Below are 15,545 nucleotides of genomic sequence, written 5' to 3' on the forward strand. Positions count from 1 at the left end.
TCGGATTTCCTTCCCATTTGGTCACCACAGAGCAATGAGTAGAGTTTCCTGTGCTATGCATAGGTTCTCATTAGTTACCTATTTTATACCTAGTAGTGTGTATATGACAATCCCAGTCTCCCAATTCATCTCACGCCCTTTTCCTCCCCCTGGTGTCCATACGTGTCTCTACATTTGTGCCTGTTTCTGCTTTGCAAATAGGTTAATCTGTACATTTTTCTAGATTCCACACGTTTGCGTTAATATGTTATATTTATTTTTCTTTTTCTGACTTACTTCACTCTGTATGACAGTCTCTAGGTCCATCTGTGTCTCTGCAGATGACACAATTTCATTCCTTTTTATGGCTGAGTGACATTCCACTGTCTATATGGACTACGTCTTCTTTATCCATTCCCCTGTTGATGGCCATTTAGGTTGCTTCCATGTCCTGGTTGCTGTAAATAGTGCTGCAGTGAACACTGGGCCACATGTCTCTTTTTGAATTATGGTTTTCTCCAGGGACTTCCTTGATCCTTGAATGCACTAGGCACAGTCCTACCTCTGGACCTTTGCACTGGCTGCTCTTCCTGCCTTGAATGCTCTTCCTTTGGATATCCACATGGCCAACTCCCTCATTTTTTTTTCAAGTCTGAACTCAACTGTCACCACCTTAATGATGCTTATCCTGACCATCTCATTTACAACTGCAATCACCTCCCTTTCTCCCACCTCTCAATCACATCCTGCTCTGTTTTTTCCTACTGAGCACCTTTTAATATTGCATCTTTTCTAATTTGTCTATTGTTTGCTCTCTCCATTAGAATGTAAGTTCTGTGAGAGTAGGAGCTTCTTTGTCCTGATTATGGCTTTCTGGGGAACCAGGATATGTGCCCAGGCTTTGAAGACAGACTGCCTGAATTTGAATCTTGACCTTGCCATCAACCTTGGATAAATAGCTTAATCTTTATGAATCCTAGTTTCCTTGTTTGCAAAATGAGGGGATAATGGTGTCCCCTTCATGGAGTCATACAAATGATTAAGTGAGATAATGGATGCACAGGATTTAGCAATAGTTCCTGGCATATAGTATACGTCTTAGCTCTATATGTGTTAGTTATTGGCCATTCCCACGTCTGGGCCATGAAAGAAAGTGTTAGTCGCTTAGTCATGTCTGACTCTTTGCGACCCCATGAACTGTAGCCCACAGGATTCGCTGTCCATGGGATTCTCCAGGCAAGAATACTGAAGAGAGTTGCCATTTCCTTCCCCAGGGAATCTTCCTGACCCAGGGATTGAACCTGGGTCTCCTGCATTGCAGCAGATTCTCTACATTCTCTACCAGGGAATGTCTGGCATGCAGTAATGTCTGCAGGGAATGTAGGCATGCAATAAACATCTACTCAATCAAGTAGGTGTTATTACCCCCATTTTACTGATGCCCAAAAGTGACATGACTAGTGAGTGGCAGGGGCAGGTTGAGAATCCAGGCTTATCTGAAGTTAAAATCCCTGCTTCGTCCATGATCTGTAATCTACTTTCTGGCAGTAGGTTCTAGGCTCAGCTTCAGGGTATGGAGAATTCATGTTTCATGTTATGGGGCGAGATGACCAGAGACCAGAAGAAGTGAAAATGAGGAATGCCAGGGGAAGAGGATGCAAAGAGGGGCTCCTCCTCCCTCTCAGGATCAAGCCCACGCTCCTTTGCCCCTTCCCCATCTATCCCCATCTGCCTCTGCAGTCCTTTCTCTCAGGAGAAGAAAGCCAACCTCAGCCCAGTTCCTGAGGCTACCTCTCTGCTCACGCATAGCCCGCTCCTTCTGCCTGCGTTTCCCTTCCAGCTTCTCTGCCTGGCGACTTCCTCTTCGTTCTCATAACTCAGATGTCACGGAAGCCACTGCCTCGGAAGCCTACCCTGAAGTTTTGAGATGGCTTGGGGCCCTTCCCTTTGGTGTCCTTGAGCTTCTCCATCATGTTTCACTTTGTTTCCTGGCAACCTCCTCACTCCCTGTGTGTGAAGACCCACCCCCACCCTTTGTTAGACCGAGAGCTGTATGATCCCATGGCCTCAAGCTGTGCAAGATATTCCCTACACAAAAGTCCTTCAGGAACTGGAGAGTACCCAAGAGCCAAAGGCAGCTACCCTTTGGGGCCAAATGGTCTTTGCATTTCCTTCCTTCAAGCCACTAGCTGAGATTAATCTCAGAATTTCAACTCTTAAATACCTTTGAGGACTTCCCTGGTGGTGCAGTGGATAGGAATTTGCCTGCCAGTGCTGGGTACAGAGGTTTGATCCCTGGTCTGGGAAGAGTCCACATGTTGCAGAGCAACTAATCCACAACTACTGAAGCCCTTGCGCCTAGAGATGGTGCTCTGCAACAAGAGAAGCCCACCCACCGCAAAGAAGAATACCCTTGTTCGCCACAACTAGAGAAAGCCCAAGTGCAACAGGAAGACCCAGCACAGCAAAAAAAAAAAAAAAATTCCTTTGAGAGTTGGATAGCCCCTGCCTGCTGGTCACACAGCCCTTGACTGTGAATTACATTCTACGAACTGGCGACCCCTAGAGGGGAGCCGGGCACAGCAGGAAGGCTGGGAGCAGTAACCGGGAGCGTCCACTAGAGTGGGCCAGGCTGCCTGTGAGCTAGGGGCACTGCCCACACCCAGAATGCAAACAGAGCCTACAGGGCACCTACAGGGGCACTTTTCAGAGAAAGGTGTGGCCTGATCAGATATACAGAGATCTGTTGCTGTCATCAGATTCCCAGAGGGTCCACAAGCCTGTAAGAGGTTTAAAACTCCTAAAGAGATATTTGGTGAACACATAAACAATACTCATACTGAAAGCGTATCCCCGTGAATCCATCGGCACAGCCCGCCACCACCTTTGTTTCAGAGAAGGGGCTTGAGGTGGGGTGGGTTTCCCAGGATATATTTAAGGGTGTTAGTTGCTTAGTGGTGTCCGTTTCTTTGTGACCCCATGGACTGCAGCCCACCAGGCTCCTCCGTGCATGGGGTTCTCCAGGCAAGAATACTGGAGTGGGTTGCCATTCCCTTCTCCAATATTTAAGGATATGAAATAAAATGAAAATAGTATCAGTTATCCAACTTACTCAGTGTAGGTACTTTTCTAAGCCCATTACATACAACAGCTCATAGAATGCTCTCAAAGGTGTGTGTGTGTGCTCAGCTGTGTCCAACTCTGTGCAACACCATGGACTGTAGCCTCCCAGGCTCCTCTGTCTATGGAATTTTCCAGGCAGAACACTGAAGCAGGTTGCCATTTCCTATGCCAGGGGATCTTCCCGACCCAGGGATCAACCTGCATCTCTTGTGTCTTCTGCATTGATGGGCAGATTCTTGACCACTGCGTCACCTGGGAAGCCCACTGTCAGAGGCAGGTACTGTTTTACCCCCATTTTACAGAATGGGAAAGTAAGACAGGAAGCAGTAAGAAACTTACCCAAGGTTGCAAGTCCAGAAGTGACAGGACCCGGGGACAAACGCAGGGACTGTGGCTGTGAACCAGTGTCTGGGTTTCTATCTCCCGGCCTAGATGAAAGCAGACTCAAGCGGGGTGGATGACTAAGTCCAAGTTGTCTTCACCAACTTCCTCATTAGAGGAGGAGAATAGTCAGGGTCCTCCAACCCTCTGCCCCTGCTCCAGCCAGGAAGGGCCCCTAGCACCTTTGGCTGAAGCCCATCCAAGCAACTTGGAGTAGAGACTGTCATACAAAGTCTTTTCTCAAGCCTGGTGAAGACAACCTTTGGAGACAGGCCTGGGTTTCCATCCTGGCTGTGCTCCTTATTAGGATGGGGAAGCCTCTGTCTTCCAAATAGAAAATGGAGAGAATAGCGCCTGTCCGTGGGGTTGTTGTGAGGATTAATGGAGAGCACACTCATAAAGTACGTGTGTGCTAAGTGCTAAGTCACTCAGTCGTGTCCGATTCTTTGTGACCCCATGGACTGTAGCCCGCCAGGCTCCTCTATCCATGGGATTCTCCAGGCAAGAATACTGGAGTGGGTAGCCATTCCCTTCTCCAGGGGATCTTCCCGACCCAGGGATCGAACCCATGTCTCTTACATCTCCTGCATTGGCAGGTGGGTTCTTTACCAGTAGTGCCACCTGAGAAGCCCTCAAAAAGTACGCAACACTGTAAACACTCGGGAAATGGTGATTGATCTTCTTATTCATCTTTGGTTGAAGAAGAGAAAACTCCTTGCAGTTTTTTTGAAGGTCTGTCTCATAGCTCTAGATGTCGGAAGTCTGAAATGTGTTTTACTGGGGTAAAATCAAGAAGTTGGCTGGACTGTGTTCCTTCTGGAGGCTCTAGGAAAGAATCCCACTTCCTTCCCAGCTTCTAGGGGCAGCCTGCATTCCTGGTCTTGGCCCCTTCCTCCGTCTTCAGAGCCAGTGCCTTAGGACCTTGAAATCTCTCATTGATTCTGACACTGACTCTTCTTTCTCTTTCACTTGTAAGGACTCTTGTGATTCCACCGGGGGCCACCTAGATAATCCAGGATGCTCTCTCCATCCCAAGGTCAGCTGATAGGCAACCTTAATTCCATCTGCAATTTTAATTTCCGCTTGCTATGTAACATAACATATTCATAGGCTCTGAGGAGTAAGACATGGACATCTTTGGAAGGCCATTACTGTGCCTACGAGAGTTAAGAAAGAAAATGTTGTTGGGCAGTGACATCCTGGGACTTTGAGCCATGAGTGCACCTGTTCTCAAAAACCTACGTGGCTCCCTCTGCCTCCAGGAAAGGGGCCAGCCCTCTCAGCCTGGCAGGGCCTTTCATCAGCTGGCCTCCATCCCATTTATGAACAGGCTGTCTCTGGTCTCCTTGCCTGTGCTCCACCTGAAAGGCCTTTTCTTCCATTTATGATCTTTAAAGTCCTTCCATTTATCATCGCCAAGTTCAAATGTCATCTTTTCCATGAAACCTCTTCAGAACCCCCAAGAATGACTCTTCTTCCTCTAGCACTATTACAGAATGTCTGGACTGAAGTTATTTGTGTGTGTCCAGGTTTGGGTTGGCCCCCATCTGACTGTGGGCAGCTGAAGCACACAGACTGCTGTAGCAAGTGTCTGGGGTTTTCACATTTGAGTGTGTATCAGAATCACCTGGGTGGAGGGGGCTTGTTAAAATACCAATACAGGCTGCGGGGCCCAATATCCAGGATTTTGGATTCAGTAGATCTGCAGTGGGACCTGGTAGTCTGCATTTCTAACAAGTGTCCAGGTGACCCTGACGCTGCTGGTATGGGGATACACTTCAAGGATCCTAGGCTCAGAAGTTGAGGTGATAGCATGAGCTTAGTCTTGGGCTCTGGTCTCAGCTCCTCCCCTCACCACATGACTTTGAATACATCCTTTGCCCTCTCTGAGCTCCTTTCTCATCTCTAAAAGGATTCTCTTCCCCCTCCACTGGGTTGATGTAAGGAGTCACAAGCTTAGGACAATGTGATGTACCTTAATGGTGCTGAATAGATGGCTTAGAACTCTACCTCTATAATTTCATTTTTCTGTGTGTTTACTTCCTAGTGGGAGTTCAATAAAAATTTGTGAATTGGTTTTAGGGAAAACTACTGACTTGGACCCTAATGAAATGTGCTGGCAAAATGAGAAGAGCTAAAATAGCCAAGTTGCATATGTCTGGGTCAAAGGAATGCTAAGTACCTTCAAGCTGGTGAGCGTTTTCACACTGGTGAGGGTTTTCTTTTTTTCTTTTATTTTTTTAGATAATAGTGATTTTTAATTTCACTCTTTGGATTAGTCTGGAATAGAGCCCAGATCTGTATTTTTAACAAACTCCCTCAGTGAAAACTGGTCTTGAATTTGAGATGACTGGGGGTAGCAGGACTCTGTCTTATCTTCTTCACATTGGTTCATCTGTATTCTTTTGGAACTGGACGAGGCGAACTCTGGTCACGTTCTCCATATCCATGTCTCCATTTGCGCTTTCTGGAGAATCACCATTTAAATAGGGAGAAGTGGGAGGAGGTGTAACCCTCAACGCTTCATCACTGTAAACTTCATGAGCCACTACATCGTTGAGTCTGAAGTAAGGCCATGAAATGAGGTTGTGTTAAAATACGCTTTAGTTCCTTTGCATCGCTATTCTCAGGGTAACATGAAATTTCTTCCAATACCTCTTTGGCTCACTGTACTGCATCGCTCGGAGGATTCCTGATTTGCAGTGAAGACTTCGTGTTAATTTTGTCATACAGATCTAGTAGTGTGTGAAGATGCTGATCCTGGAAAACACTGTGTAGAAAATCTAAGTCCTTTTCACTGCTGTCTGTAAGTGCATGAATCTCTTCCAGGCTGTCCAGCACCTGTGACACTGCTCCTGAGGAGGTAGGGTCTTCAGAGAAATCTGGCAACTCTTCAGGGGGATCCCCATAGAGTGAGTTGAATTTGTGACTTGACATAGCTGCTAGTACTGCACCCTCTAGTTTCCTCCGTGCATTGAATTTCCGCAGTTGCTCTACTGTTTCTGGAAGATGAATCTTGTAGGCATAATGATCCGGTGAGGGTTTTCTTTCCATGCCCGATGACCACACAGTACAATAACAATCGTGTGTAGTGTCACAGTGGACTGCAGATCAACTGTGTTCTAAGTTCATGGTTGTTTAACCAACAAATGCTTCCTGAGCACCACCAAGGGGCCTGCTGGGTGCCCTCTGACTTGGCTCAGGGCATGTACTCCGTGAAGAAGACTCCCTGTGACTGGGACACGGCCTTCAGACACACACACACACACAGACACCATGCCCCTCACGCTGCTCCTGGAGCAAGCCATCTTCTCCCAATTTACATTTGTCAGATATGAGCCCTGCTCTTCATGGGAAAAGGGTACGCACATTGTACGCACAAAGGAAATGTCCATGGTGAGAATGGAAGCCCCACATGCCCGTCAGGAGACTGGGCGTGTGGCGGCTAAGACCGTAAGCCTTGGAGTTTGGTTGACTGGATTCCAGTCCCATCCTTTGTCTCTCTTACCTCATTCCAGACACCACCCTTTCCACCGTGTCTAGCTGTGTGACCTCAGACAAGTCACTTCACCTCTCTGAGCCTCATGGGGCATAATAATACCTATTCTATAATGTTTTGGGGAGATGAAACCGGTCCTGAATGGTCTCAATAGGGAGAGTTCTTTTCCCAATTTCGGCTGTTGGCAGAGTGGCCACCAGAGGGCGGTGGTCCCCATGGTGGGAAAATGGCCTGCCTGGTGATCTGTGATTCCTTTGAAGAAACACACACACATCTGCACACACGTGCACCAGGAGGACATGTGGCCTTGATTGGGTCAACACAGCCACTGGCCGACAAATGGGCACCCTGCTGGTCACTCTCCTCTGTGGTCACTCGAGCACCGGCATGAGCCTGAGACCGGTGAATAGGCATTTACTGGGACCTTCTATTCTTTCTACCCTGACCATGGAACCGCCGGCCTTTTCTGAAGTGCTTCCTTCTGCTTGCTGTGTTTTGGTAAACGTCCTCTTCAGGTCCATCCCCACCTCTCTGAGTTCTTTCCTCCATAGATGGGGTTCATCTAGGCTCCCAAAACACTGTAGTCTCCTTAATGGGAGCATTTAAACACATCATTAAATTACTTAGGTGCAGTTTAACTAGAGGTTAAGAGTAAGGATGCTTGGGGGTCTGCAGCCTGGGCTCCGTCACTTACTGTGGAACTGTGTGCACATCTAACCTTTCTGAGCTGCAGTTACCTCATATGTAAAAGTGGGGCTAATAACAGTACTCAGCACAGAGGGTTTCCCTGAAAATTACACATTAAGAATGCAAAGGGTGTGTTTCCAAAATGACGGCAGCGATGGATGTGGATACCCCGAGCGGCACCAACAGCGGCGCGGGCAAGAAGCGCTTTGAGGTGAAAAAGTGGAATGCAATAGCCCTCTGGGCCTGGGATATTGTGGTTGATAACTGTGCCATCTGCAGGAACCACATTATGGATCTTTGCATAGAAGGTCAAGCCAACCAGGTGTCTGCTACTTCTGAAGAGTGCACCGTGGCGTGGGGCGTCTGTAACCATGCTTTTCACTTCCACTGCATCTCTCTCTGGCTCAAAACACGGCAGGTGTGTCCGTTGGACAACAGAGAGTGGGAATTCCAAAAGTATGGGCACTAGAAAAAGAGAATTCTTCCATCAAGCTCAACTGTTTTTGTTATCCATTGAATGACTTGACCTCCTGTTACTTAATTATAAATTAGATAGAACCGTGTCTCTTCTGCTTTGTCTTTTCAGTTTGCTACTCCAGCAGCCATACTGTATTCCGTGTCAAATAAAATCCAGTTGGATTCTAGAACAGACGCTGTCTCTTGTGTATGTGCAAAAAGTGAACACAAGTAAAGGGCCGCCTCCTCCACTGCCTTTCTAGGGTGGAAGGCCAGTTTCTGAAAGTGACAGGTTTGTTCATCAGAGCCAGAGCAGGATCGTCCTGCAAGTACGTCGCTTGGTCTTGAGGAAGCTTGGTCCACAGCCTGGCTGCTGATGGTGATCTTGGGAGAGTGACCTCTCTGCTCCGAGCTCTTCCTCCTCCGTGAAGTGGCTGCTAAGGACTAAAGAGGATCACGTGGGCACAGAAAGAGGCCTTATAAACTGAGAACGCTGTACAGGTGTTAACTTTGTGTATGACATGTCGCTTTCTCTTTTTAGTTTAGAAAAGTGAACTTGAAAACAATTTAATGTGTCATCTTGGCTGGCAGTGGAGTAATCTGTGAACTCAGATCAGAAATCAGCGTCATTTAGAGCTAACGGGAGAATCCAGGTTGCCCTTCCCCACCGCCACCCTTTGTAATTCATTTAAAATGCCTCGGCCGTGGACGGAACTGCCAGTTCTAACACTACTTCAGTCTCTTAAATAGTCTTTAACTGATAGCCAGGTTAATTTACTGCAGTGATTCTCAAAAGTGTGTGCTGAGGACTTGCGGGAGTAATGGAAACACTTTCAGGAGGTTCACGAAGTTCCTTTTCCGGCTGCATGTCTGTACAAGGCCAATTTTTCTTTTTTTACTTCAACCAAAGCAACATGTTGAATGCAGAAGCAGAGCAGAGAATCCAGCTGTCTTCTGCTAAGTCAGATATAAAAGAGATTTGCAAAAATGTAAAACGGTGCCACTCTTCTAACTTCTGTTTTGAAAACTAGTTACTTTGAATAAAAATATTTATGTTAAAAAAAAAAAGAATGCAAAGCCCTGGTCTGAAGAAAAAATGAATGAGCAAGTGAATGAGTGCCTATTAAAACCCATGGAGTTGTGAAAACTATAAAACAATGATAAAGGAAGATGGTTCAAAGAAATGGAAAGATATCCCATGCTCTTGGGTTGGAAGAATTAATATTGATAAGATGGTCATATTACCCAGAGAAATCTACAAATTTAACGCAATCTCTATCAATATATTCATGACATTTTTCACAGAAAAACTTCCCTAAAGTTTATATGGAACAACAAAGACCCAGAATTGTCAAAACAATCCTGAGGAAAGAGAACAAAGCTGGAGGCATAAGCCTTCCAGACGTCAGACTATACCACAAAGCTACATCAAAACAGCATGTAATCAAAACAGCGTGCTATTATGGCCAACTCTAAGGATGTACCATACCCCACCAGACTCCGCTTCCATGGAATTTTCCTGGTAAGAATACTGGAGTGGGTGGGCTGACGTTTCCTCCTCCAGAGAATCTTCCTGACCTAGCAATCAAACCTGCATCTCCTGCATTGCAGGGGGATTCTTACAAGTTGAGCTACTCAGGAAACCCCAAATGGGACCTAATTAAACTTAAAAACTTTTGAACAGGAAAGGAAACTATCAAAAAGACAACCTATGAAGTGGGAGAAAATATTTGCAAAGGAGGGCTTCTCTGGTGGTCCAAGGGTTAGACATCCATCTTGCAATGCAGGGGACACTGGTTCGGTCCCTGGTTGTGGAAGATGGGGCAACTAAGCCCATGTACCACAACTAAGCCTGTGCTCTGGCGCCTGTGAGCTGCAACTACCGAGACCACATACTACAACTACTGAAGCCCATGCGCTTTAGTAGCAGCCTGGGCTCCGCAACAAGAGAAGCCACTGAAACAGAATCCTCTTTCTAGAGAAAGCCCAGGCAACAGCAACAAAGATCCAACATGGCCCCAAGTAAATGAATAAATATTTTAAAGATATTTGCAAAAGGTATGATCAACAAGGGGTTAATATCAAAAAGTACATCCACAGTTCACACAACTCAATATCAAGAAAGCAAACAACCCAATTTTAAAAAATGAACAGAAGACCGAAAGAGACATTTCTCCAAAGAAGATATAGAGATGACCGATAGGCACATGAAAAGATGCTCAATATCACTAATTATCAGAGAAGTGCAAATCAAAACCACAATGAAGTATCACCTCATACTGGCCAGAATGGCCATCATCAAAAAGTCTACCAATAGTAAATGCTGGAGAAAGTGTGGAGGAAAAAGAACTTTCCTACACTGCTGGTGAGAATGTAACGGTGCAGCCGATATGGAGAACAGTGGGGAGGTTCTTTAAAAAACTAAAATTAGAGCTACCGTATGATCCAGTAACCCTACTCCTGGGTATATATCTGGAAAAGATGAAAACCCTGATTCAAAGAGATACATTCACCTCAATGTTTATTAGCAGCACCCTATACAATAGTTAAGACATGGAAACAACCCAATTGCCCAACAACAGATGATTGATTTAAGATGTGACATATACACACAGTGGAATATTACTCAGCCATAAAAAAGAATGAAACAGTGCCATTTGCAGCAACATGGATGAACCTAGAGAATATTATACTCAGTGAAGTCAGACGGCGAAAGACAAATATTATATGAAATCTAAAAAATAGTACGAATTAATCTATGCACAAAACAAAAATAAACTCAGATATGGAAAACAAACTTAGGGTTACCAAAGGGGAAAGGGAGGTGGGGAGGCATGAATTAGGATTATACAAACCAACCCACGGAGCTACAGGCTCCCTCAGGGGTAGGAACAATTTTCTTTCTTCTTCTAAAGCAGATCAGTCCTGGGCGTTCATTGGAAGGACTGATGCTGAAGAGGAAACTCCAATACTTTGGCCACCTCATGAGAAGAGTTGACTCATTGGAAAAACCCTAATGCTGGGAGGGATTGGGGGCAGGAGGAGAAGGGGACGACAGAGGATGAGATGGCTGGAGGGCATCACCGACTCGATGGACATGTGTTTGAGTAAACTCTGGGAGTTTGTGATGGACAGGGAGGCCTGGCGTGCTGAGATTCATGGGGTCGCAGAGTCGGACACGACTGAGCGACTGAACTGAACTGAACTGAACTGAACTGAATGCCTGAATCCCAATGTGGGCATGTTGCTAGTACAGTGGTTTTCAAAGTAGGTTCCCCGCAACCAGCAGTCTTGGCGTAATCTTAGAGCTTGTCAGAAATGCACACTTTTAGGCCTTGCCTCTGACCTACTGAATCAAAAACTCTGGAGATGGGGCCCAGTAGTTAGTGCTTTAGTTAGTCCTCCAGGTGATTCTATTGCATGTGAAAGTTTGTGATCTACTGGCCTAGAGAAGTGGATGTGGTGGTGGTTTACTCTCTGAGTAGTGTCCAACTCTTGCGACTCCAGGGGCTGTAGCCAGCCAGTCTCCTCTGATGTGGGGTACTCCAGGCAAGAATACTGGAGTGGGTTGCCATGCCCTCCTCCAGAGGATCTGCCCGACCAAGGATTCGAACCCATGTCACTTACATCTCTTGCATTGGCAGGCGGGTTCTTTACCACTAGCACCACCTGGGAAACCCATTAAGTGGATGTACCAACCTGTAAAATTGGTGATTTGAATTAGAATAGGCTGTAAGCTCCGTGAAGGCAGCAGGGGTCATGATTTCCCCAGCACCTAGCAGATGCAGACACATAGTAGGTGCTCAAAAATGTTTATAAAATAAATGAATGAAAATCCTTTCCAGTTCTTCTGTTTTTTAATTATTTTAAACCTTCCAAATTTTAGTTTTATTATTTGTCCTCTCTCCCAGGATGCAAAGGATCAAGAGGCAAATGAAATATATGAATATACATAATCAAATAGTACTGTCATCAGAAATTCCCCAGAGAGGTCTGGACATCTACCCCTGCTCTAAGCTAGAATTTCAGGCAGCTTAGGAGTTCTGCCGCAGACACACACCTGCTAGGCCTTGTCCATCCATGGAATGAGGAAGCCTGCTCTTAAAACAGGTCAACACTCTTAACAAGGAAGGAACAGTAGTTATGACCCCATCCTGGCACAAGACGGATGCTCAATAAATGTCTGAAAAGTAAACAACCCTCTGGAGAGCAGAGTTAATTGCATGGATTCTGAGCCATCAAATTGTTTTTCTTTTTTCCTGCTTCTTGTCCTATTGCTTTGTCCAGGATTGCCAAGAGATGTTGAGTTGTAGGAGTAATAGTAGGTGTCCTTGTCTTGTTTCTGAGGTTTTATTGTTAAGTATGATATTTGCTGCGGGCTTCAGGTGGCACTAGTGGTAAAGAACCTTCCTGCTAATGCAGGAGACAAAAGAGACATGGTTCAATCCCTGGGTCGGGAAGATCCCCTGGAGGAGGGCATGGCAACCCACTCCAGTATTCTTGCCTGGAGAATCGCATGGACAGAGGAGCCTAGCGGGGTACAGTCCGCAGGGTTGCAAAGAGTTGGACACGACTGAAGCGACTTAGCAAGCATGCACACATATTTGCTTGTAGGATAGTCATTCCTGTATATTTTGATTTACCTATCAGGTTTCTAAAAAATCATAAATGAGTGTTGATTTTTTCCTGCATTTTTCCTGTATCTATGGAGATGATCACGTGGGTTCTCCTTTAATTTGTTAATGTGGGGGTTGCATAAATTGCTTTCTTTCCGATTTTGACGGCAGGAGTCTGTGTCATGTGCGGTGTCAGAATGGCGCCCAACAATTCACAGGCACCTAAATATGTCTGCTGAATAAATAAATGAGGAACAGATTCCTAGGAAAGCTTCCCCAAAAGTTGCATTTCTAGCTCACATTCTGCACAAAAGAAGAGCTTGGAGTTTTGCAGCAAATGTCCTGATAACGTGTTTGTGTGTCTGGATCAACCCGAGCTGGCTGTGATTTATTTTTATTTTGCAAGGGTATATTTAATTGGCTACTATATATTTAGGTGGAGAAGGAAATGGCAACCCACTCCAGTATTCTTGCCTGGAGAGTCCTCCGGACGGAGGAGCCTGGCGGGCTGCTGTCCATGGAGTCGCACAGAGTCGGACATGACTGAAGCGACTTAGCAGCAGCAGCATATATTTAGGATTTGTGTCTCTACATTTGAGAGAATTCTTCTGGAATTTTCTTTTCTTGCATTGTCCTTGTTGGGGATTGTTGGTTTGGGGATCAAGGGTATCCTAGCCTCACAAAACACATCGGATGATTTTGTTTCTGATTCTCTGAAAAATGTGTAAGTTCAAGATGAAGATCTAATAAAACTTGTAAACTCCTTCTGGCTGTGGCATCATTTGGAGTCAGAAACTCCTGAATGCCAATTCAAGCTAGTTAACGATTTGCATTTCCTCTTAAGCTACAGTTTGGGTAAATATATTATTTTCTAGAAAATTGTTCCCTTCATATACATTTTCAGCTTTGCCTCTCATTGGTTGCATTACCTGGGAACTTTTTTATTTTTAAATAAACAACTTTATTGAAGCATCTTTTACATAATCTAAATTTCACCTATTTCAGGTGTACATGCACTGATTTCTAGAAATTGTATCAAGTAACTATAACTATTACCATAAATTTGCATTCACCCTATTTCCATTTGTAAAGCAATAGCTTTGTTGAGATATAATTCATATACCACACAATTCAACTACTTGAAGTATACAATTCAATGGGCTTTAGGATATTCATAGAGCTGTATGACCATTACCACACCAATTTTAGAACATTTCCATGGCCCCCTCTCGATAAAGCCCTGTTCCCATTAGCAGTCACTCCTCTTCTCCCTTCCTTCAAAGCCTTAAGCAGCTACTAATCAGCTTCCAGCCCCTAGATAGGCCTATTCCAGACACTTCATATAAATGAAATAATCTTCTGTTACCATTTATGTCTGGCTTCTTTCATTTAGCAGGTTTTCAAGGTTCACCTATGTTGTGGTATAAACCAGTGATTTATGTCTTTTTATTTGCTAAATAATACTCCATTGCTGTGGGCTTCCCTGGTGGTTCAGATGGTAAAGAATCCACCTGCAATGCAGGAGACCTGGGTTTGATCCCTGGGTCAGAAAGATCCCCTTGAGAAGGAAATGGCAACCCACTCCAGCATTCTTTCCCGGGAAATCCCATGGACAGAGGAGCCTGGCGGGCTATAGTCCTTGGGGTCACAAAGAGTCAGACGTGACTGAAGCAACTTAACACACACGCATTCCATTACTATATGAATACATTTTATTTATCCATTCATCAATTGATAGACATTTGAGTTGTTCCATTCTTGGATTATTACGAATAATTCTTCCATGAACGTTTGTGTACAAGTTTTTGTGTGAATGTTTTCAATTCTCTTGGGTATATACCTAGGGGTAAAATTACTTGGGTTGCATGGTGGGTTTATGTTTAAAGTTTTGAGGACCTGCCAGACTTTTCCCCACAGTGGTTGTATTATTTTACATTCTGAGTAGCAGTGTACAAGGGTTACAATTTCTCTACATCCTCAGCTTTGTTATTAAATATTATCTTTTTGATTATTGCCATCCTAGTAGATATGAGGTGGTATCTCGTAGTTTCGATTTACACTTCCCTGGTGGGGCTAATGAGGTTGTGAATATTTTCACGTATTTAATGGCTGTTTGTATATCTTCTTCGGAGAAAAGCCCATTCATATCCTTTGTACATTTTTTTAGTTGGGTTATATATATTTATTAAGTTTTGAGTTCATTCTGGGCTTCCTAAGTGGCACTAGTGGCAAAGAACCCACCTGCCAATGCAGGAGACATAAGAGACCTGAGTTCAATCCCTGTGTCAGGAAGATCCCCTGGAGGAGGAAATGGCAACCCACTCCAGTATTCTTGCCTGCAGAATCCCATGGACAGAGAAGCCTGGCAGGCTACAGTCCACAGGGTCCCAAAGAGTCAGACACAACTAAAGCGACTTAGCATGCACACAAGAGTTCTTTCTATATTCTAGATGTGGTGTGGTGTGGTTTAGTCGCTAAGTCGTGTCCAACTCTTGTGACCTCCGTGGACTGTAGCCTGCCAGGCTCCTCTGTCCATGGGGATTTTCCAGGCAAGAATACTGGAGTGGTTTGCCATTTCCTTCTCCAGTGGATCTTCCCAACCTAGGAACTGAACCCAGGTCTCCTGCATTGCAGGCAGATTCTTTACCAACTGAGCTACAAGGGAAGCCCCATATTCTAGATACAAGTCCCTGATTATATGTCTGTGTCTTGTGATCATCCTGAGGATGGGGACTATTCTTATTCATTTCTAGCTCCCCAGTACTTAGTGGGTCTTCAATAACCCATAAAAGACCATATCAACT

General features: G+C 45.0%; 1 protein-coding gene across 1 annotated transcript; it reads left to right on the plus strand.

Moving 5' to 3' along the window:
* The first annotated feature begins 7,802 nt into the window (after nt 1-7,802).
* LOC122698332 (E3 ubiquitin-protein ligase RBX1-like) lies at nt 7,803-8,227 on the plus strand. Its single transcript, XM_043909211.1, has one exon. It carries the CDS (start codon nt 7,812-7,814, stop codon nt 8,136-8,138), a length of 327 nt encoding a protein of 108 aa, XP_043765146.1. The 5' UTR covers nt 7,803-7,811; the 3' UTR covers nt 8,139-8,227.
* The last annotated feature ends 7,318 nt before the right edge of the window (nt 8,228-15,545 follow it).

The sequence above is a fragment of the Cervus elaphus genome, chromosome 8 (assembly GCF_910594005.1).
Source record: "Cervus elaphus chromosome 8, mCerEla1.1, whole genome shotgun sequence".
NCBI classification, from domain to species: Eukaryota; Metazoa; Chordata; class Mammalia; order Artiodactyla; family Cervidae; genus Cervus; species Cervus elaphus.

Excerpts from the sequence above, each read along its gene's own strand:
- LOC122698332 (XM_043909211.1), top strand. The coding sequence starts at position 7,812 with ATGACGGCAGCGATGGATGTGGATACCCCGAGCGGCACCAACAGCGGC.